General features: G+C 44.6%; 1 protein-coding gene across 2 annotated transcripts in view; it reads left to right on the forward strand.

The window, feature by feature from the left end:
- CCDC93 (coiled-coil domain containing 93) overlaps positions 1-24,634 on the forward strand; it is a 105,376-nt gene that overhangs the window by 53,206 nt on the left and 27,536 nt on the right. For both annotated transcript variants that reach the window (XM_043487508.1, XM_043487509.1), the window contains 2 exons: positions 18,530-18,646; positions 22,538-22,600. In XM_043487508.1, coding sequence (XP_043343443.1) covers positions 18,530-18,646; positions 22,538-22,600 — 180 coding nt within the window. The remainder of the gene's footprint in view (positions 1-18,529; positions 18,647-22,537; positions 22,601-24,634) is intronic.

Genomic DNA, 24,634 nt, shown 5'->3' on the forward strand with positions numbered 1-24,634 from the left:
GTTCTTTGTATATATTGTTGAATTCAGTTTCCTGATGTTTCATTGAGGATTTTTGCACCTACATTCATTAAAGATACTGGCTTGTAATTTTCTTTTTTGATAGTGTCCTTGTCTGGTTTTGATAGCAGAGTAATGATGTTTTAATAGAATGAATTTGTGAATGTTCTATCCTTGAATTTTTTTGGAATAATTCAGGAAGGATAGGTATAAGTTCTTTGTAAGTTTGGTAGAATTCTCCAGTAAAGTCACCTGGTCCTGACCTTTGTTTACAGGTCATATTTTTTTTCCCCCTATTTCATATCTAGTAGTCTGTCAAATTATTTATTCTTGACTTAGTTTTGGCAGACTGTATGTTAGTAGAAACTTGTCTGTTCTCAGTTGTCCAATTTGTTTGTATATAACTGGTTATACCATTCTCTTATGAGTTTTATATATCTGTGGCATCATTTGTTATTCTCTTTAATTTCTTATTTTGTTTATTTGAGTCCTCTTTCACTTTTCTTCCTTATGACCCTGGCTAAATGTATTCAGTTGAGATTATCTTTTAAAGAAAAAAAGACTGCTCTTAGTTTCATTGATTTTTTTCCCCTCCATTGTTCTTTTGATCTCTATGTTATTTATTTCCTCTCTGATATTTATAATTTCCTTCATTCTGCTGACTTTGGACTTTGTTTTTTTTTCTGACTCCTTTACATGTTAAATAGGTTGTTTATTTGAGACTTTTTTTGTTTCTTGGAGAAGACCTATTTTTCTTGTTTCTTGTGAACTTCCCTCTTAGAACTACTTTTGCTGCAGTAAAAGTTGTATTTTCCATTTTCTTTTGTCTGTAGGTATTTTCTGATTTTCCCTTTGAGTTTATCATTAACTCATTGGTTTTTTAGTAGCATGTTGCTTAGTCTTCACATGTTTGTGCTGCTCTTACTTTTCTTTCCATAATTGATTTCTAGTTTTATACCATTGTGGTTGGGGAAAAAAAATGCTTGTACAATTTCTGTCCTCTTAAGGTTGTTGAGACTTACCTGTGGCCTAGCATGTGATCTGTCTTGGAGAGTGTTATCTGTATGCTTGAAAAGAATGTGTATTCTGCTGCTTTGAGATGGAGTGTCTTGTAGACATCTGTTACATCCAATTGGTTGATTATAGCATTTAAGACCACTGTTACCTTATTGATTTTCTCTCTGGGTGATCTGTCCATTGATGTAAGTGGAGTGCTAAAGTCTACTATTATTGTATTATTGTTAGTTTCTTCATTTATGTCTGTTAATACTTGCCTCATATATTTAGGTGCTCCTATATTGGATGTGTATCTGTTAACATACATCCTCTCCTTGTATTAATCCCATTATCATTATACAGTGCCCTTCTTCAACTTTTGTCAGAGACTTTGTTTCAAAGTCTATTTTGTCTGGTATGAGCATTGTTGCACCTACTTTCTTGTCATTTCTGTTTGCATGAAATGTCTTTTTCTCCCCTCACTTTTATAGTCTGTATGTGTCTCCAGCTGTGAAGTGAGTCTCTTGTAAACAGTATATAGATGAGTCTTGTTTTTTGGGGTTTTTTTTTTTTTTTTTTAATCCAGTCATCTGCCCTATGTCTTTTGATTGGTACCTTTAGTCCATGGATGCGTGCATTCATGCTAAGTCACTTTAGTCATGTCCAACTCTGTGTGACCCTGTGGATTATAGCCTGCCAGGCTCCTCTGTCCACAGGATTCTCCAGGCAAGAATACTGGAGTGGGTTGCCAGTTCCTCCTCCTGGGATTCTTCCCAAACCCGGGGATTGAACCAGTGTCTCATATGTCTCCTGCATTGGCAGGTGGGTTCTTTGCCATTAGCACCACCTGGGAAGCCCCAGTCCATGGATATTCAAAGTAACTATTAATAGATATGTACTTATATATATCTATTTTATACACACATAGCTATTTTATAACTTGTTTTCCTATTGTCTTTATAGTTCTTCTCTGTTCATTTCTTCTTTTTTATTTCTTCGTTTGTTGTTCTTTAGTGGTATGCTTGTGTTTCCTTCTAGCTTTTGTGTATCTATTGCAAGCTTTTGATTTGTGGTTACCATGGGGTTCATATACCTTGGCTTCTAACTGTATCTACTTGTCTATAAAGAAAGCTGAGCACTGAAAAATTGATGCTTTTGAACTGTGGTGTTGGAGAAGACTCTTGAGAGTCCCTTGGACTGCAAGGAGATCCAACCAGTCCATCCTAAAGGAGATCAGTCCTGGGTGTTCATTGGAAGGACTGATGCTGAAGCTGAAACTCCAATACTTTGGCCTCTTGATGCAAAGAGCTGACTCATTTGAAAAGACCCTGATGCTGGGAAAGATTGAGGACAGGAGGAGAAGGGGATGACAGAGGATGAGATGGTTGGATGGCATCACTGACTCAGTGGACATGGGTTTGGGTAGAGTCTGGCAGTTGGTGATGGACAGGGAGGCCTGGTGTGCTGCGGTTCATGGGGTTGCAGAATTGGACACGACTGAGTGACTGAACTGAACTGAACTTGTTTTAAACTTACAGTCATGTAAGTTCAGACACATTCTAAAGAATCTACATTTTTTTATTCCCCTCCTGAACATTTTGTGGTTTTGATGTCACATTTTACATCTTCAGGTCTATCCCTTCACTGTCGATTGTAGTCATAGTTGCTTTTACAGTTTTTTGTCTTTTAACCTTCATCCTAGTTTATTTAAGTGAATGATCCTCAGCCCTCACTATATATTTGCCTTTCCTAGTGGGATTTTTCCTTTTCTATGGATTCTTACTTTTTGTTATAGCCTTTTGTTTCCATCTAGAGAAGGCACTTTAACATTTTAGGATAGGTTTGGTATTGATGAACCCTTCGTTTTTGTTTGTCTGAGAAGTTCTTTATCTCTCTTTCAACTTCAGTTCTAAATTATAAACTTGCTGGGTAGCATATCCTAGGTTGTAGGATTTTATTTTCTCTTTCAGCATTTTGAGTATATCATACCACTCCCTCTAACCTGCAAAGTTTCTGCAGAAAAATCAGCAGACAGGCTTATGGAGGTTCCCTTGTATATGACTCTCTTTTTCTCGTGCTGCGTTTAAAACTCTCTTTAGTTTTAACTGTTGCAGTTTTAATTATGCTATGTCTTGGCTGGGTCTGATTGAGTTCGCCTTGTTTGGGACCCTCTGTGCTTCCTGTACCTTGATATCTTTCCTTCTTCAGGTTTGGGAATGTTTAGCTATAATTTCATGAATATATTTTTAGCTCCCTTTTCTCGCTCTTCTACTGAGGCCCCTATAACGTGAATGTCGGTAACCCCTGTTGTCATCTCAGAGATCTTTTTAACTGCTCTTATTTTTTCATATTTGATTTTTTTCTCTTTGCTAACTAACTGGGTGATTTCCATAATTCTGTCTTCCAGATCATGTCTGTGTTCTTCCTCATCACTTAGTCTGCTTTCATTCTTTCTGGTGTGTTTTTCATTTGTTATCGTATTTTTCATTTCTGACTCATACTTCTTTATATTTTCTAGTTCCTGGTTAAAATTTTCACTGTATTCATATCTTTTTTTTTCCCCATAATTCAATCAGCATTTTTATTACTAATGGTGTGAATTCTTTATCTGGTAATGTGTTTATTTGTATTTCTTTTTCTCCCAGGGATTTCTTTTGCTCTTTCAATTGAGACCAGCTCCTCTGCCTTCTCGTTTTACTTCAGTTTCTCTTCTATGAATTTACATGAGACAGTTACCTGTTGCAGTCGTGAAGGGTGTCTTTATGTGTGTGTCTGTATACAGACTGCATGTGCCTACCGCCTTTGGTGGGAGAGCTGGGTTTGACATCAGAGCAAGTCACGTCTTTCCTCAGAGGTGTGCTGGCAGCTCTCACCTTGGCAGAAGGTGGGGCTGTCAATGGAGGGGCTTGAGTTGGAGCCAGTTGTAAGCTAAAGCTTCCCGTCTGCTCACCGCCCATTACTGCTGTGTCAGGAACAGGGACAGATCCCCAGCTGCTGAAACAGAAGCCCTGAGGGCTGACTGCAGGCTAACTATTCCCTTTACGTGTGTGCTTTCCCCTTTCTTGGCGCTGAGACCCACGCCCCAGACAGGGGAACAGCGCTGGAACAAGAGGCGCCTCTGGGCCCTCAGCTCAAGAGGTTGCAGGCTGTGGTGGGCCAGCCATAGACAGAGGCCAGCGCCGCCTCCCGAGTGCCCCCACCCTCCTCGGACAGCTTTGGGCCCACGTCCTCCATTGTCCCTCACAGCCAGTCACTGCCCCCAGCCTCTGCCTCCCCGGCCACGTCACAGAACCATGTCACAGGACAGATGGGGACCCGCACGGGCTCTCGGTCTGGATCAGAGTGCGTGCGCTGGGGCCTGAGCGCCGTCAGGGATTGGGGCTGCTTCTGATGCGCTGCCTGAGTGCGTGCCAGCAGCGGCTGGGCTCTCACCTCAGTCGTGACAGCCCTCCGCCCCTTCCGGAGCTGTGATATGAAATGAGCCAGGCTGGGGCGTTTGCTGGTCTCAGGCTGGGGCATATGCCAGGGTGGTTGCAGGAAACCGGGCTGCCGCTGGAGCAGTCCTCTGTCTACCCCCCACTGCCCTGAGAGCAAGCAGATGCGCTTCTCACAAGCACTGTCTAGGCTTCACCCGGCCCTCCTGTTACCCTCCACCGGCGCTCCTGCTAGCGCCCCGGCCCTGCTGCTAGCCCCCAGGCCCTGCTGTTAGCCTCCCGGCCCTGCTGCTAGCCCCCCGGCCCTGCTGCTAGCCCCCCGGCCCCCCTCTTAGCCCCCCGGCCCTCCTGCTAGCCCCCCGGCCCTGCTGCTAGCCCCCTGGCCGTCCTGTTAGTCCCCACGGCCCTCCTGTTAGCCCCCCGGCCCCCCTGTTAGTCCCCATGGCCCCCCTGCTAGCCCCCCGGCACCCCTGCTAGCCCCCCAGCCCTGCTGTTAGCCCCCCGGCCCTCCTGCTAGCCCCCCGGCCTCCTGCTAGCCCCTGGCCTTTTCCTGTTAGTCCCCAACGGGCCCTCCTTTAGCCCCGGCCCCCCTGTTAGTCCCCATGGCCCCCCTGCTTAGCCCCCCGGCCCCCTGCTTAGCCCCCAGCCCTGCTTTAGCCCCCGCCCCCTGCTAGCCCCCCGGCCCCCCTTGTTAGCCCCCCGGCCCTCCTGCAGGTCCCCCGGCCCCGCTGTTAAAGCCCCCGGCCCTCCTGCCTAGTCCCCGGCCCGCTTGTAGCCCCCGGGCCCCCTCTAGCTAGCTCCCCGGCCTCCCTGCTAGCCCACCCGTCCCCGCTGTTTAGCCCCGGCCCCCCTGCTAGGCCCCCGGCCCCCCCTAGGCTTAGCCCCCCGGTCCCCCGGCTGATTAGCCCCCCGGCCCCCCTGCTAGCCCCCCGGCCCCGCTGTTAGCCCCCCGGCCCTCCTGCTAGTCCCCCGGCCCCGCTGTTAGCCCCCCGACCCTCCTGCTAGTTCCCCGGCCCCCCTGCTAGCCCCCCGGCCCCCCTGCTAGCCCCCCGGCCCCCCTGTTAGCCCCCCGGCCGCCCTGTTAGCCCCCCGGCCTTCCTGCTAGTCCCACGGCCCCCCTCTGCAGCCCCCCGGCCCTCTGCTAGGCCCCCGGCCCCGCTGCTAGGCCCCCGCCTCCCGCCTGCTACCCCCCCGGCCCCCCTGCTAGCCCCCTGACCCCCTGCCTAGTCCCAACGGCCCCCCTGCTAGCCGCCCCGGCCCCACTGCTAGCCCCCGGCCCTGGCTAGCCCCCCGGCCCCCCTGCTAGCCCCCCGGCCCCGCTGCTAGCCCCCCGGCCCCCCTGCTAGCCCCCCGGCCCCCCTGCTAGTCCCACGGCCCCCCTGCTAGCTCCCCGGCCCCCCTGCTAGCCCCCCGGCCCTCCAGTCAGCTCAGGGGGCTCGCCTTCCCTGTGCTGGACCCCAGACCACGGGGAGCCCAACATGCGCTTGACATGCTCACTCCCTGGGGTGGATCTGCGCTTGTGTGATCTCCCTTTTCCTCTGCGTTCCCTTCTAGGGGACCTGACCTGGTCCTTTCCTTCCTACCTGATTTGTTGTTTTTGTTTAGTCACTAAGTTGTATCCAACTCTTTTGTGACCCCAGGGACTGTAACCTGCCAGACTCCTCTGTCCATGGGATTCTCTAGGCAAAATTACTGGAATGGGTTGCCATTTACTTCTCCAGAGGGTTTTCCTGAGTCAGAGATCGAACCTGCATCTTCTGCATTGGCAGGCGGATTCTTTACCCCTGAGCCACCAAGGAACCCCTCCTACCTGAGTACATGTGGATTTTTCTTATAGACCTTGATTGTATAGGAGTCTTTCTTCTACTTCCCAGTTAGTTTTCAGTAAGAACTGTTCCATGTATAAGTGTATTTTTGACAATTCATGGAGGAGGTAAATTCCATGTCTTCCTGCTCCATTATCTTTATCAATTTCCATTCCAGGTACTTTTTATACTATTTTTTTATTTAATTTTCAAAAGAGCATGTTGCCCCTTTGCTCATAATCCTTCCGTCATTATGCTCACTCAGCGTGCAGTTGACGTTAACCTGTTTATGTGTGCGTTGTTGTGGTTGCTCAGAGTCAGGTCTCACTCTTTGCGATCCCATGGCTTGTAGCATGCCAGGCTCCTCTGTCCTCCCCCGTCTCCTGGAGTCTGCTCGAACTCGTGTCCATTGAGTCAGTGATACTATCCAATCATCTCATCCTCTGTCACTCCCTTCTCCTCCTCTGGTGCCTCAGATGGTAAAGAATCCGCCTGCAATGCAGGAGACCAAGGTCGATCTCTGGGTCAGGAATATCCCCTGGAGAAGAGAATGACAACCCACTCCAGTATGCTTGCCTGGGAAATCCCGTGGACAGAGGAGCCTGCTGGGCTAACGACTGAGTAACTAGCACTTTCACTTTTACCTATGTAGATTGGACCACATTTTACTGTTCTCTGTAATCTTGGCGCCTCACCAGGCGCCTGGCAGTGTTGGCGCTCCGTACATAAGCATGTGACATTACATCTCTTTAGGAAATGGAACTAAGATCAGTGGGAATTTGTCCACTACCCTGTAGCTGGTAATAAGTCCCAAGTTTGCATACATGCCTGTCTGACTTTGAAACCAATCTGTGGCAGGGTAGTGTCCTCAGGGGGCAGCATGAGGCCTCCTTGGCCATCCTTAGTGTCTGCCTGCCAGGCTTTTTTCAGTGACAAAGCCTCTTTAGACTCTCCCAATGTCTTAACCACCCACCTCCTTGGGCTAAGTGGAGTGAAGAAGCCAGGTCATTTTGGAAACTAACCACAAAAACAAGTAAAAAGGAAAATGACGCAGCCCAGGGACTCACACTGAAAACTAAGCTACTGAAAACTGTGGAATTTTCTATTTGGAGTATGTGAGTGGTTTTTCATATCACTGGAAAATGCCACATTGAAATGTTCTCATCCAGCTCTCCAGAGTGTAATATCCTAGCCAGAAGACTGTCAACATCTCAATCTTATTTTAAGATGAGGCATTTTTAGGTCATCAGGAGACTTATTTTTAGAAGGAATTCTTTGTCTTGGTAGGTTTTGAATTTTTTTCCTATCCAGCAATTAAGAAATTCTGACACAATTTACTTCTGACCTTTTGATTCTGAGAGCGGTTCTCTGGCAGTTTATCAGAAGCCTGTATTCTGTCTTGAAATTTCATTTTTCAAGAGCATTTGGGGCATCTCTGTAGGTGATTAGGACCTGCATGTAACTCCAGAGAGGTAATGGCCGTGGTCTGGTCAGGGATGCACATATAAAAACCCAGCGGAAGGAAAGTCTCCTCTAGAGAAAGCAGACAGCCACACCGGTAGGTGTGGTCTGCACTAGAATAGGTTTTGTCCCCCCTCAGCCGCGGTCGTGTTAGTGCTACATGATGCAACCAGCCGAGAGAATTAACTCAAGTTCTGTCACTCACTCACCTCCAGAGTCGCCTTCTAGGAGCCTTTTGGTTGCAAGTGATAGAAACCCTGCCTGGAATGGTGGTATAAGCAAAAAAGAGCTTTTCTCAGCTCTCTGAGGGAGGCGGGGGTGTCCATGAATGCAGGGCCCCGGGGACTCACCCGCCTTGTCATCTCTTTGCCCTTGAGAACTTGCCTCACTCTGCCTCTCTCTGTCACCTGGGGGCCCTCACCGCAGACCGCGTCAGTCTCCAGCACCCTCCCACACCTGTGTGTAAGTCCTAAGGAAGGTTCTCCTTCGTCGGTTACGGGCTTCCCTCGTGGCTCAGCTGGTGAAGAATCCGCCTGCAGTGCAGGACACCTGGGTTCCATCCCTGGGCTGGGAAGATCCCCTGGAGGAGGGAAAGGCTACCCACTCCAGTACTCTGGCCTGGAGAATTCCATGGACTGTCTAGTCCATGCGGTCGCAAAGAGTCGGACACGACTGAGCGACCTTCACTTTCACTTGTTGGTTACAGGTCAGGTCACATGCGCCTCCTCAGCCAGTTGCTCTGGCCAGGAGGTGGGCTTGCTGATCGGCAGCCCCTCTGGAACAGGAGAGAGTGGAAGACAGTGATTCCCCAAAGGTAGGGGGTCATTGTTGCTAAACCAGAGGGTGCTGGGCATTTGTGACGGCTGCACTGCCGTGAGCCTGTGTTCACAGAAGGTCCTTAGGGATTCTGTCTGACCACACTGGATGGCATTGACCCGCGAGAATCCATGGCTAATATGCCATCTGGCCTCTTCATGCTCTTATCTCTCTGCTCTGGTGTTGTATTTCCACTTAGTGTTACAAAGTCTTCTTAAAGAAAATTGCTGTAGTTTATAGGTATTTTAAGGCTTCAGCATGATTCCTCTTCTGCCAGAGAGCTGACAGAATTAACCCCTTAGATGGAATGATCGTTTCTTCAGCAAACATCTACGGAGCAGTACTGTGTCCCAGGCAGTGTCAGGTATAAGGCCGGGGACAGGGTTATAAACTCTCACTGAGGCACGGTGCTCTCCGGAGGAGCTCCTGGCTAGGAGTCAATTAGCCTGTAAAAAGAAGAGTTACAGAATAATGTAATTCATATGTTTTCAAATGGATGACATTTGCTATTTGATTGGTGTTGCCACTCGGAATGTCAGTATCTGCCCAAAGAGAAGTGACAGTTGGGTATTTTTGATACTGAACTTTTCTCCTGTTAATAGGCAGAATGGATGACTTTAAAATTGTTCCAAGCTGAGGTGAGATGGAGAGTAATTGTTCAAGAGGGCTGGGAACTGGGTGAAGACACCAGTCCCCAGGACCTTGCCTGAGTCAGGAGCTCATGGGATGCAAAGCAAACAGGAGACCCTGGCTCTTCTAGAGAATCTGTCCTGAGCTGGAGCCAGTATGGTTTCTGATAAGCTTAGGTGTGAATGTTTCTAATCTCATCACCTAGCCCCACCCCAAAAAAAACAAAACCATTTTTCTAGCAACATTGGCATGAAGGGTACAGGAGAGGAGCTGCTCTCTTGGGGCCCTACTACTGCGACACAGATAGAAAAACCCAGGTAGGGATCAGGGTGATGAGGGCTGGGGAGTGATTTTTTTAAACCCCTTCCTCCGAGACTCCATTTCTTCACATAAGGTCACAGGTACTAGACAGGTCATATTCTAAATCTGTAAACTTCTGGAAGGCCAAGATTTCATCTTCCATCTCTGTGTTTCTGTTGCCTAACACATCATGTGTGTATGCTCTGCTCAGTCATATTCAACTCTTTGTGACTCCGTAAACCACAGCCTACCAGGCTCCTCTGTCCATGGAATTTTCCAGCCAAGAATACTGGAGTAGGTTGCCGTTTCCTTCTCTAGGGGATGTTCCTAACCCAGGGATCAAGCCCACATCTCCTGCCTTACAGGCTGATTCTTCACCACTGTGCTACTTGGCAGAACATAACTCTCAGCAGAAGCCTCTTCCCGTCGTCCATCAGCCTCTGTGGAGACTCACTCATAGACATTACGGGTAACTCTCCCTCCTATGGATCCTCTGATGTGTGGGTCAGCTCCTGTTGTCTTCTTCGTAGCACTGCTCACAAGGCATTATTTCATTTGTCTCTGCCTCTTTCCCAAGACTGTCAACCAGAGCTGGGAGCATTGTATATCACCTTTGCCATAGTGGGGTTTTTATAAACATTTGTTGGAGGAAAGAAAAAGGAAGGGAGGAAGAAGGAACCAGAAGAGCATGCAAAACTCTCTCTTTCTCTGAAACAGTGAAGGCTTGGGGAGAAGGTGGTGGGTACAACACCTTTATTTATGAATGAACAGGTGTTACCTGACTAGACCGTGAGGGTCCAGAGGTGAGGTTTGTGTCTTTTTCCACATTCCCAATGCCTAACACTTTGTCCCATACGTAATAAGATCTGAGTAAAGGTTAGTTGATAAAACAAAGGGAAGTGGTGAGAGAGATTTAAACCAGTCTGAATTTAGAGATGAAGGAATTTCCCAGGCGGCTCAGTGGTTAACACGCCACCTGCCAATGCAGAAGATCCCTGTATTGAGAAGATCTCCTGGAGAAGGAAAAGGTAACCCACTCCAATATTCTTGCTTGGGAAATCCCATGGACAGGTTACAGTCCATGGGGTTGCAAAAGAGTCAGACACAGCTTAGCAACTAAACAACAATCAAAAAACCCTGTAAATCTGGAGAGAATGATGCTAATAATATGTTTGTGTCTTAGAACTGCTCCAAGATTTCCTAAATTCTGACTAAGTTATGCAATATGCAAAAACTAACAATGCAGAGAATGGTATTGTGGTATTAGCTAATGAATTGGCCTGGTGGGATTTTCCCAAGCCACACAGCATAGCTTATACCCTTTCAGGTTCTTTAGCAATTTGGATGAAGACATAGGAATTAGCTTCATCCGATTTAAATGTCATTTAAAGCTAGAAAAGAAAAGGTGGCTAATACATTAGAGAGTAGAATCAACATTCAAAAATATGTTAGACTGAAATTTTAAGCCCAAACTATTAAGTTTATTTTTTTTTTAAAGTAAGCATGAGCTGTTTTATTTCAGAAAAGTAAGTTACGCCAGTTCAGGATTTGATGAGCATGCCGTCTGGCCTGACATTAGCTCGTGTGGGTGAAAGTGGGATGTTTTGGGGTTTGTCCATGCCTCTGCTCACCTTGGCGCCCAGACTTGTGCTTCAAAAACTCAGCAAGGCTGCATGAATATGGGTCTTTGAAATTCATGGTATTTCATTAGTGGGAGTCAAGAATATTGAAAAGCACATTTATGTATGCTGTTTCATTAATGGGAGTAGAGTGTAGATAAGGGAAAGTGGGAGGTCCCATCCCTGTCTGCCATGTTCAGATTCCATCAGGATTGCCTGAAAAAGATTATGAGCTAGGGTATGTCCAAGGGAGAGCAGCCAAGATGGTGAAAGGAGCTGACATCTTCTTGTAAAGCTTGGAATACTTCTGCATTAGAAAACTTGAACTGTTATATGAGAGTGATTACACTTTATCTCTGTGGCTTCAGGGAGAAATGAGCATGTGTGTTTGAGTTTGCATGTCTGTTTCTGGTTTTCATTTCTGCTGACGTTTGTTCATGAAATTATGTGTGCTTTTGATTTTTGACTGTGAGTTCATTCTGCTTAGAAATTTCTCTGTCGAGACCCTGGAATTGGAGCTCTGTTCTTCCAGAGAGGATTTTCTTTTGCTCTAACATGCATCTGGGCATACCCAGCTCAGGCCCATTGTGCATATAGTAGGTTTTTGGTATCATTCAGGTAGTATGTGTGTTTAGACTAGAACTGCACAAGGGCAAATCTGTTCTTACAGAATCTCATTGCAGACTTTTTTTCCTTCCTACATCTGTGCCAAGGATTATGCAAAGCAGTTGTTGAATTCTAAAAATCAAAGCTTGAGGTCAACTGGTTTTGGCAAATACTCTAAAGAAAAAGGACTTCCCTGGTGGCTCAGACAGTAAAGCGTCTGCCTACAATGTGGGAGACCTGGGTTCGATCCCTGGGTCAGGAAAATCCTCTGGAGAAGGAAATGGCAACCCACTCCAGTACTCTTGCCTGGAAAATTCCATGGACGGAGGAGACTAGTAGGCTACAGTCCATGGGATCGCAAAGAGTTGGACACAACTGAGCAACTTTACTCACACACTGAAGAAAAAAGCCAGCCTCCATGGGTACACCTACCTACTGGATTCTCATTTTCACTTTTTGGCTTTCTAGGATTTCTTACATCCTTTCTAGCTCATAGATTTTTTTAAGATGAAAAAATAAATATTCTGTATTGCCTGTTTACTTGTTTTCAGTGGGAGAGTTCATCAGGGTCCAACAACTGAAATTCGTCTACTCAGTCTGGAGAATTTGTGGTATCCTCTTGATATAGGGATCCCTTATTTTTTTTAGGGATCCCTTATTATTGACAGCTTAGTGGCCATATTTTAATGGGGTTACATAGGAGAGATTCCTGTATTAGGAAGGTTCTGTTCAGTTCAGTCACTCAGTCATGTCTGACTCTTTGCGACCCCATGGACTGCAGCACACCAGGCCTCCCTGTCCATCACCAACTCCCGGAGTTTACTTAGGAAGGTAGATGTGTAGATATAACCCTTTGGGCCTCTTCCATTATGAAAGTATATAGTTTTAGCTAAAGTAATCATTTTTTGTTTCTCTTAGGAATTTACTATGTTGAACTGGACTAACGTTATTGAGTGACATTTATATCTGGTTCCCCTTAGAATAGAAGCTGGAAACATCTGTCAGTTATTAGAAAACATTGAATCTACCCTAGATGCCATCTTAATCCATCCTGTCGTTTTGAAAGCACATTCTTAATCTGAAATTGTTGAACAAAATTAGATTGGCATTTTAGCCCTTGCTCTAATGTAAACACAGATGGAATGTTTATAGACGGTTGGCATTCTTTGAAAGACATTGGGCTTTTCAAGTAGAAATCAATTAAGTTACCCCAAGGACTTAATTTTTTTCTGTCAAGGATATACTATAAAGCCCCTTCTATTCTCCATCTGCCCAATGTAGTCTCATCCTTTAAGATCCAACTTGGTCAGTTCCAGTTTTCTTCTGAGTAGACCCAGTGAACAGGATGTCAGATGAGCCATGCTGTTTCATAGACCTGTTTCTGCCTTCTTTGGTCTAGTTCTTTTGGCTTTGAGGAGAGTATTTGAAGGAAATGAACATTTTCAGTTACTTAACACAGAAAGTATGTTTGAAATAGAGAACAGTCAGCTTTCTGTTGACTAGATTAAGAACTCTCTTCAGTTCAGCTCTAGAATAAGTGATTTTTTTCTGTTATAAAGCTGACTTCCCATTAAACAAAGCAGTTTGCATAGCACCATCTCTGCTGCTGCTGCTGCTGCTAAGTTGCTTCAGTCATGTCCGACTCTGTGTGACCCCATAGACGGCAGCCCACCAGGCTCCCCCTTCCCTGGGATTCTCCAGGCAAGAACACTGGAGTGGGTTGCCATTTCCTTCTCCAGTGCATGAAAGTGAAAAGTGAAAGTGAAGTCGCTCAGTTGTGTCCGAGTCTTAGCGACCCCATGGACTGCAGCCTACCAGGCTCCTCTGTCCATGGCATTTTCCAGGCAAGCGTACTGGAGTGGGATTACCATTGTCTTCTCCGAGCACCATCTCTAGACTTAGGCAAATGGAGGAAATTCGCAAATTTATGTGTACTGTGAGCTTGTTCATGTGCGTATTGTTCATTTTAATTGCACTGGAGAAATGTCAGATGTGGAAATGGCACCTAATATCCTGACATTAATGTACATGAATGCTTTGCAGATGCAAATTTAAGGGACTGCACAGAGCAATGAGAATTGCTACGCAGCAACAAGAGAAAGGATTTTGAAAGCCCATGTCCGCTTGGGACATGTCCTGTTGCAACAGAGATGTTTAGTAGTAAGTTTGTATGGAGACTTGAGCATCCTTTCTGTGAACTACAAATACTTTCTCTCTGGTTGGTTTGAAGCTGTTGTCTAGTAAAAGTGGAATCAGAACACTGTCCCCTCTTGGTGTTACGGATGGACCCACTGCACTGGTAGAGCTCAATGTTAGTGAGGCTGTCCCAGTAGGTGAGTTAGCTGGGCCCCTTAAAGTAACAGTGCTCAACATTTTTAGTTTCAAGAGCCTGTACAAACTCTTAAAAATTACTGCATGTTCATTCACTCCATCATGTCCGACTCTTTGTGACCCTATGGACTATGACTCACCAGGTTTCTCTGTCCATGGGATTTTCCAGGCAAGAATACTGGAGTGGGTTGCTATTTCCTACTCCAAGGAATCTTTCCAACTTAGGGATCAAATCTGCATCTCCTGAGTCTCCTGCATTAGTAGGCAGATTCTTTACCACTGAGCCACCTGGGAAGCTAAAAATTACTGAGGAGGTCCTAAAAGCTTACGTATTAATTCACTTACAAATAATAATGATAAATGTATTACACGTTAGCATCAGAGCAGTGATACCGTCACATGTCATATAGCAGCTGGAAAATTTCAATATATGATCATGAGAGAATGAGAGAAAAAAAATCATATCTTAGTATCATTGTGAAAAGGATTTTGACCTCAAAGAACCCTGAAAGGATCTGAAAGAACCATGTGACTGAAAATTAAAGTGAGAGAGAGCAGGAGAGCCAGTGAGCCTGGAAGTCCTCTTTCCAGATAGCAGGATAGCTACTGGTTTTCCTGTAAGAAAGTTTCTTGAAAGTGTCAAAGGCACAGTTTCAAACAAAGCAGTATGTGTTGCCAGGTACGCTGATAAGAGGGTGTGAAAGCTAGGTGAAAAATGTAGTCGGGACCTTGGCCATAAAAGCAGTTTACCAGCAGGAAAGCGTGCTGAGAATTAGAGACATCATCCAACTCATGCCAGAGGTACAGAATAGCCCTGAATGTGTACATCCCTACCCCCTCACCCCTGCGGACTGGAGAGAGCCTTGCTGAGAGGTGACTGAGACGGGGATACTCTGCAGCCCACTTGCCCATAGCTTGGCCTGATCCAGAGGCAGAAAGACAGTCGGAGGAGGTCAGAGCAGTCAAGACATCCTGACGTCAAACCTAGAGACATACCACAGGTGTAGTCCCTGTGTGGGGAAGTTAATTCCATTTCAGATATCAATTAACCATGAGATAGAAGGTTTATGTAAATCTGCTCATAAAGTGCCGAATAAAATGTTCCGAGGATATGCCAGTGACATTTTAGAAATCAGTATCAAGGAATCTAAGATGGAGGTTAAAACCCAAATGTGAAATTAACTATTTAAGAAGAAAGCTACTAAATATATAACAAGCTAAGTGGACAAATTGATAACATAGTTCAAGATGACGCAGTCAAAATGGACAAGATTTAACTGGTGAGATTGCATGCGTGCATGCTCAGTCACGTCCGACTCTTTGTGACTCCATGGACTGTAGGCCTTCAGGCTTTTCCATCCATGGAGTTTTCCAGGCAAGAACACTGGAGTGGGTTGCCACTTCCTTCTCCAGGGGATCCCTGACCCAAGAGTCGAACCCCTGATCCTGCGTCTCCTGCCTTGTCAGGTGGGTTCGTCATTACCGAGCCACCTGTGAAGCCCAGGATATAACTTGTTGGTCCCTTATTGGACTGGAACCTGGTGGTCTGGAGTCGACGATGAGAGAGTGAAAGAAGGAAAGAGGCTAACATTCCCTGGGTTATGCAGCCGGCTTGCACGCTCCAGGGAATCAGCCAGAAATAGATATATATAGAGAGAGAAAGAAAGACACAGGGACCCAAGCTCTGATGAAGCAAAGGTGTTTTAATCAGCATGGTGTGGGCATACATACTGTCTTACAAGGTAGTTATTCTCAGCAAAGATAAAGATTAAAATTCCAGATTTACAAAACACAAGGTGCTCCCTATTAAAGAGAGAAGAGGGTACTTATCACCATAATGAGAAACTAACAAAGGAAATACCTGGATTCCTCAGCCCCAGGAAAGGCGTGCCTCTCCTCCTAATTCCTGAATATTCAGGAATTAATAAGGACCAAAGGATTCCTGACAGATCCAGAACAGCACACAGGAAGCCCCTTGTTAAATGCTTCCTGACAGTAATTAATTATAATTATGTTTCTGACAAGTGGCTTGAAAATCGAGAAGTAGTGCTCTTTCCTTCCCCCCGCTTTTTTCTTTTTTTTTCTTTTAATTTTTTTTCTCCCATTTATCTTTATTAGTTGGAGGCTAATTACTTTACAGTATTGTAGTGGTTTTTGCCATACATTGACATGAATCAGCCGTGGATTTACATGTGTTCCCCATCCTGAACCCCCCTCCCACCTCCCTCCCCATCCCATCCCTCTGGGTCATCCCAGTGCACCAGCCCCAAGCACTTGTCTCATGCATCCAACCTGGACTGGCGATCTATTTCACACTTGATAAAATACATGTTTCGATGCTGTTCTCTCAGATCATCCCACCCTCACATTCTCCCATAGAGTCCAAAAGTCTGTTCTATACATCTGTGTCTCTTTTTCTGTCTTGCATATAGGGTTATCGTTACCATCTTTCTAAATTCTATATATATGCGTTAGTATACTGTATTGGTGTTTATTTTTCTGGCTTACTTCACTCTGTATAATGGGCTCCAGTTTCATCCATCTCATTAGAACTGATTCAAATGTATTCTTTTTAATGGCCGAGTAATATTCCATTGTGTATATGTACCTCAGCTTTCTTATCCATTCGTCTGCTGATGGGCATCTAGGTTGCTTCCATGTCCTGGCTATTATAAACAGTGCTGCGATGAACATTGGGGTACATGTGTCTCTTTTCAGATCTGGTTTCCTTGGTGTGTATGCCTAGGAGTGGGGTGGTGCTGGGAAAACTGGTCAACCACTTGTAAAAGAATGAAACTAGAACACTTTCTAACACCATACACAAAAATACTCTCAAAATGGACTAAAGATCTAAATGTAAGACCAGAAACTATAAAACTCCTAGAGGAGAACATAGGCAAAACACTCTCCGACATAAATCACAGCAAGATCCTCTATGACCCACCTCCCAGAATATTGGAAATAAAAGCAAAAATAAATGAGACCTAATGAAACTTAAAAGCTTTTGCACAACAAAGGAAACTATAAGCAAGGTGAAAAGACAGCCTTCAGAATGGGAGAAAATAATAGCAAATGAAGAAACAGACAAAGGATTAATCCCCCCTTTTTTTATACTCTCAAATAATTTTCAGAAATAGTTCTTCTTCCCTAGACTACAGGTGGTAAATATCTTGATGTGCCCAAAGTTACATTTTTAAAAGTTAACTCCAATTTGAAGAAATTCAGATAAGCTGGAGTATGTTATTTGACATTTCCCAAAAATTTCAGGTGTCATGGCTAGCTGTGTTGTAATACCAAATGCTTATTTTTTCTGTTTCCTTTATGGCCTCCCAGCTCACAAGATGGAAAATGATTTTCTTGCCATTTTAGGCAGTCACATCCTGCCGGTTGTCTCCCACCTCCAGAGTTGTTAAGCAGCAAAAACACTCATCATCTGTTAATGGTGCCTCTGAATTATTCAGGGAAATTCTTAACCAATATAAACAGTAACTATAACAATTCCTAAACAATTCCTCCTTTTCACATTTCTGTCTCTTCCCCATAACTTTCAAATTCATGATCACTGTTAAAACATGCAGGGAGAATCAAATATTCAAATAGTTTTGTTGCACTTGAGCTTCAGACCAGTGATTAGATTGGAATTGGGATGTTTCCAGTAAAGAAGGCAGTGTGGCTATAATGGGTGTTCATTGGCAGGTAAGTGAAGCTGTCTAGTCTGTGATCACCCGAGACAGGTTTTAAGGACTCCTGTTGGAAAAGGGTCATCTTTCTTGTTTATTCTTCCTGGGGCTTCCCTCTGGGGTCTTGAGGCAAGTGTTTGTTTTCATCATCTGCGCCAAGCTGCTTCCTTGTTTGCAGGGTTTCTTGGTATTGTTGCTACATTCATCTCATCATCCCAACCAGAAGTCTCTCCCTTCCTCCCCTCCAGTCCTGACAGTCTCTATGTCCTGTCCAGCTCTTCTTCTGCATCCTCTTATCATTTTACACAGTTTCAGGATCTTTCTCCTGGTCTCTCTCAGCAACACTCACCCCTTTCAAATCTATCCTCTGTGAACACCAGAAGAACAGAAATAATAAATGGTCCCATGGATGGGGGAATACTTTCAAATGCGGTTTCTTTTCATTATAAGTGCTACTGAATGGTTAAATTCTTTAACCATATACTTATAATACTTTGATGAAAGTGAATCAGTTCATCATTTTTGATAGCTCCAGAATAATCTCAAGTAGATATTAAGATGACTATGTTTTTCTTCATATTTGAGATCCTATTACTTATGTAATTATCAGCCTAACCCATTATATATCCCTGCGCTTCTGCACATGCTGTTTGCTTTGCCAGAAATGTAGATTCTCTCGATATGGCCTTTGGTCATTGTGTCACAGTCTTCTCTGGAGTGAGTTTTACACAGTTTTACACAGGACCCCAGTTGTGGCCATCTGCCCAGCAGTGTTCCTCCCAGATGAGGCAGGCTGATTAGCCCACTGAGGTGGGCTAATTAAATCCTTTGGTTCTTCTGTTTGTTTCCCACAGCAGTCTGAACTGTCAGCTGAAGAAAGTCCAGAAAAGTTAGGAACCTCCCAACTACATCGGCGAAAAGTCATTTCCTTGAACAAGCAGATTCTGCAGAAGACCAAACAACTGGAAGAGGTTGGTGTTTTCTTTTCATAATTGCATTCAAGTAAAATAAAGCCATTCTTCAAGAAGGGAGAAACTAGCAAAGGAGTCAAGATCTCTGTGTCAGAAAGATCAAAGGAGGCTGTAGAACAGGGGATCGATGCAATCTGGCCTTTGCACAGTCCAGCCTCCACCTGTTTTGTAAATGCGTGCATGCATGCCAATCACTCAGTCATGTCCAACTCTTTGCGACTCTATGAATGGTAGCCTGCCAGTCTCCTCTGTCCATGGAATTTTCCAGGCAAGAATACTGGAGTGGGTTGTTGCCATTTCCTACATCAGGGATCTTCCCAACTCAGGGATTGAACCTGTGTCTCCTGCATTGGCAGGCAAATTCTTTACCACTGAGCCACCTGGGAAGCCTGTTTTTGTAAATATTAATAGTTTTATTGAAATATATGCATATGCATTTGTTTACATATTTTCTGTGGCTACTTTTCAAACTTCAGTGGGAAAATTGAGACTACAAAACCTAAAATATTTTTCCACCTGGTCTTTACAGAGAACATTTCCCAGCCTCTGTTCTAAAAGAAGATCACAGGGCAAGAAGAACATTAATTGATTCACACAGATTAGCTGAGCACCACTGTGCTGAGCACTGAAATAGGCCATGGTGGTGAAAGAACAACAAGTTATGATCTCTGCTCTCAGGGTCTGGAGGTAGTGATGGAAAGACATACGCCATCATTCTTTTCTGTCTCTATCAATTTAAATGCTTCAGCCGCCTTTTTTTAGATTATAGGGATAATCCAAGTTCCCTGTAAATAAACCAGCTACTATGGGACTGTATGAAGATAAAAATGAGACTCTCCTGGTACTCGTCCAGTCCCACTCCTTAAAGCAACCCACTTTTGTAGGCTTTACAAGCTCTTAAATATGCTCATTCAGCTGGGTAAGGGGGGTTGTTTGGTTATGAAAACTGAGTTTGGTTTTCACTTATTTTACCACATAATAGTAATGGTAATGGAGAAGGAAATGGCAACCCACTCCAGTGTTCTTGCCTAGAGAATCCCAGGGACGGGGGAGCCTGGTGGGCTGCTGTCTATGGGGTTGCACAGAGTCAGACACGACTGAAGCGACTTAGCAGCAGCAGTAATAGTAATGACTAAAAGGGACTTTTTTTTTAGAGTAACTACAAGGTGCTTTTCATAATTAACTCATTCAGTTCACATAACATCCTTATGAAGGAGGTACTATTATTATTCTCATTTACAAGGAACCTGAGACACAGAGAGAAGTGAAGTAGTCTTGCCTGGGGTCACACAGCTTGTTAGCGGTGGAGCCAAGACTGGAGCATATAGCTCTACCTCATTCTTTCTGATGCTGCCTAATGTGACATAGTATATATGTGCCATGGCTTATTTAGCCTGTTCCTCTATTCATAAAGGTTTTTTCCCAAGATTTTTTTCCCCAGTTGTAAGTTTATGCTATGATGAACATCTTTGTACAGTCATATTTGTGCAAATATATAAATATTTCTGTAAAATGGATTTTAGGAAGTGAAACTGCTGGATCAAAAAATACACGCATTTTCAGTTTTTCTAGAAACTGTCAAATTATTCACCAATTATTTTACTAATTTACACTTCTACACAGAATAGTATGTGAGAAAATCCAGACTTTTTAAATCCAAGATGATCTGTAAGGTCGTGTAGATCGAAGGCGACTGGGATACACCTGCAGCTTTAGTGGGAGCCACAGAGTCTTAGCCCACAGAGAGATGGGAGGAGAGTACGATGAGGGAAGGAATGAAGAACATCTCGTGGCCCAACAGGGGGATGTGCTGTAAAGGCAGAGAACAGGAAGGCAGCTAGTAGCTAACTGATAAGAAACCTGAGATTGAGGAAGGAGGAACCGAAGGAGGTGTTAACCGGTGGGCTAAGTGTTGGGGGGTCAGTATAGGGGTTCATGAGGAATAAGAAGATGGGAGTGGGAGAATCATGGAAGACTTCAGCAAGACAAAGACTTAGCTAAGCTACTGGGATAGTTCCTGTTAGAGAAAAGATGAAGGAAGCTCTTATTAGTTTAGTTAATTAAAGAGAAGAGAAAAATCTTCCCTTTAGCAAGTTCCTACTTCCCTGCCAGGATCCAGCCTCCATGGGTCTTTGTTGGTGAAGCCTTCCTTGATGACCAAGCTGACTCTTTCCTTGGCTTCCCCAGGCCTGTCTCTGACCAAGCTCTTCTCATACTTTAATCCTCAGCTTACTAGTTTAGCAACTTGAGGGGCAAGGTTTGTGCTGTGTTCTTTGTCTTCTACCGTACACCTCATTTGAGCAGAGCCTCAGGTAAATGTCAGACGGTGGGTGGGTACAAGGTTGGGGGGTGGTACAGGAAGGTGGGTGAAACAGGTGGGAAATGGAAGGATCTCCTCCTGGAGCTTCAAGAGTTAAACCATTAGGATTTCAGGAGAAAAACAAACTTTCTCCAGAAATACTCTCATCCACCAGTGATACCGATAGTTTAATAGGAGTCTTCAGTGCGCAGATGGCTCCCTTTGCAAAGTGAGAGGCCAAAGCTCCCAGCTTTCCTGACGTTTATCTTTTCTGCCCTCTGCTTGTGGTGACTTCCTGAGAGGCCTGGCTGGAAACACGTCAGTCATGAAGACTGGTAACTCGAAGCATGATTTAGGAGTAATGATGATGTAGGTGATGTAATTCTAATTACATCTGTAGGTGATGTAATTCCGATAGGTCACTTACAGGCTCAAACATGGGCCAAGTTGAAAATTCCCTGAAAGTCCAGTGGATAGGACTCTTTGCTCTATCTTCTGGGGCCTGGGTTCAATCCCAAGTTGGGGAACTAAGGTCTCACAAGCGGTATGGCACAGTCAGTAAATAAATGAATATATACTTTTTAATGGGCTGAGTTATTTTGAAATAATTGTTGAGACATAAGATATAATTTCTCATTGTTAATTTGTATGCAGGTAACAAATGAAGTGTCTGATTAGTCTAACTGTGGTTTTCTACCACATCCCCTTTTCAAAAGTAGAAATGTACAACCCTTTGAGCTTTGAATAGAATATTTTCAGATATCTAAAAGTTCATAGACAGCATGGGATACACCTTTTTGGTAAAGAAAAGGGAAATGACATCTTTGCGATGTAAGTTTATGATTGTATAATTTTGTGCAGTAAAAGTAATTCACCTTCTTTCTATTCATTGAAGTCCTGACTCCTTTCTCCAATCTGGCATTGTTTGCCTTCCGGTCAGATTTTATGCTAGGGCTTCCCAGGTGGCACAGTGGTAAAGAATCCCCCTGCCAACGCAGGAGACATGAGAGATGCGGAGTCAGTCTCTGGCTTGGGAAAATCCCCTGGAGTATGAAATGGTAACTCACTCCAGTGTTCTTGCCTGGGAAATCCCGTGGACAGAGGAGCCTGGCGGGCTGCAGTTCATGGGGTCGCAGAGTCGCACGCTGAGCAGCTGAGCATGCACACACAAATTCTGTGTTAGATCCTTGAGTGCTTCAGTGCAGTTTGTATCCTATGAACCAGCAAGTTCATTAACTGAATTGATTGTAGCCATGTAGTAAAGTCAGACCTGAATTTGAATCTAAGCTTTATCAGTTACAAACTATGAAACTTTAGTGATTTACCCCTTCTGAATCTTTACGTTCTCATCTGTTAAATAAGAATAATGTCTTTTTCCATTGAATGTGAGAATTCTTTGTTAGGATTCATGCAGAATACCTAGTACATCACCTGACACATGGTTGGTGCTAATTGAATCTAAAATGTCCACATTTGCTCAGCTTAAATCTTTCTGAGTTTCCATTGTCTCATCTCTGAAATGTGGATACCACCAGCATCTGTGCTGTCGTGAGAATCAAATGAGAGCAGATGTCTTTATCTTTCATTTACAGCTGCAGGCAAGTCGTACTGACTTACAAGCCAAATATGAAGGAAAAAAGAAAACCCTGACCGAGGTGAGCAGATTTCCTTCCTCCATGGGTCTTGTTGGGAATTGTTTGACACTCACATCATCAGTCCGTGTGGAGGGGTCACGATCTCTTTCTCAGGGTTCAGGTCCATCTGGACAAAGGACAGTCACACAGTAGCATGTCTCTAGCCATGTTTATCCATGCTACCATGTTCTAAACCATCAGGGTCTTGGGTGGAGGGGAAGATTGTTGTGAGCTGCCAGGGTCAGGAAAGCTTCCTGAGGACAGAGGGCCTGACAAGCAGGGTGGCCACGTGAAAGAACACAGAAGATCATTCAGGGTAAATGACCCCTGCTCCCCAAGCCACAGGCTGGAGAAGGTAGCAGAACACTGGATTCCTGGAGAGTGAGGTTTCTTTTTGTAAAATGACAAAACTACAGAGAGTATAATTTGTTGTTTAGAATTGCCAGTGATCTCCTGGTAGAATGGGGGAGGGAATCTCTGGAGGAAAAGGGATTTGTAAGTCTGTTTTGACCCCATGATCCATTTCCTAACCCAGATTGCAATGGTGCTGTCCTCCACAGCATAGCTTATCCACCACTTCAATTACCTAGGAAACCAGGCAAGGAAAGCAAATACACGAGATGCTCTGGCATGAGGGAAGTTTAGGTCTTTCTATTTCTGTCCCTGTTTCTACAGAAAGCTAGTCCTCATCCGGGTCTGAAAAGCTCTCTTACTTGTGACTTTGGTGCTCAGGCGACAGCTGTCCCTGCGAGGTCCCCACCTAGTACTTTCTGGACCATGTGGAAACGGGACTGATCTTCAGAGACATTTCTGAAGCCAAGACAGTCGCTATTGTTTTATTTTTTAATTTCACATGAAATCGACACTTCTGAAATGGTAATTTCTCTAGCGGTGTGCAGCACTTAGTTCCCTGCCTTGTTATAAACCCGACAGAGCTTTGTAATTCTGACCTGGACTGGTCTCTTCAGTTGCTGTCAGAATGTTTGAGAAGGACAGGCATGCAGATGACAAATTAGAGGAGTTTTTTAAAATTCTTTCTAAAGATGCCCGTGTCGCATTTGGACACATCAGCTTTCTTCACTCTGTTCTGTGACTCCACTCCTTTCGATCAGATGGCAAGCTCCTTGGTGGAACCCCTGCCGCTGTCCCCGTGTGCACACTCCACAGTCCTGGCTTAAAGGGTGCCAAGTCGTAGACCCGTCTTTGTATAACAGTCTGGAAGACATTCAAGGCAGAACATCTTGATAAAATCCTAAGTGGCTGTCAAGTCACTTTTGGTATTAAACACTGAATCAAATATTTTTTGAGCTTTAATTTCCAAGCTCTTCCAAGATTCCTAGATCTCAGTGTTTCTATTTACTTTCTAAGGGCTCATGGCTCAGACTGGGGGCAGGGCAGTGGTTTCTGCTGAGTCAGAGATCTCCACTGTGTTCTTGTATACTGGCCTTTGAAACTCAAGTAAAGGCCCTTTCATTTTGGGTGAAATTCCTCTTGGTAGATTGAATCTAGGCTGGTCTTTGGAGAGGGATCAAGCCCTGAGCCTTTGGAGTGGGAGCACTGACTCTAAGACCCTAGACTACCAGAGAACTAACCCTAGGGAGTATCAAATAGTGAGAACTCACACACAGGAAACCACTTGAATACAAGAGCCGACATCACCCAACCACAGTAGCACCCTGTGCAGGATGCCTCATCTAAACAACAAACAAAACAAAAATAAAAACCATATCATCAGCTGACAGGATTACCACCTCACTCAGCCTTGCCCATCAGAGGAAAAACAAATAAAAACTCAGCACAAATCTCACCCTATACGAAGCTTACACAAACCATTGGACCAAACTTAGGAGGGCAGAAACCAAAAGAAAGAAAGAATTCAACCTTGAAGCCTGGAAAAAGAAGACCTCAAACACAATCAGTTAAAAAAAATAATAATGAAAAGGCAGAGAAACACTACCCAAATGAAGGAACAAACTAGAAACACAGAAGTCTAAATAAATGAAGAGGAAATAGACAAACTACCTGAAAAAGAATACAGAATAATGATAGTAAAGA

The sequence above is a fragment of the Cervus canadensis genome, chromosome 15 (genome assembly GCF_019320065.1).
Source record: "Cervus canadensis isolate Bull #8, Minnesota chromosome 15, ASM1932006v1, whole genome shotgun sequence".
Taxonomy (NCBI): Eukaryota; Metazoa; Chordata; class Mammalia; order Artiodactyla; family Cervidae; genus Cervus; species Cervus canadensis.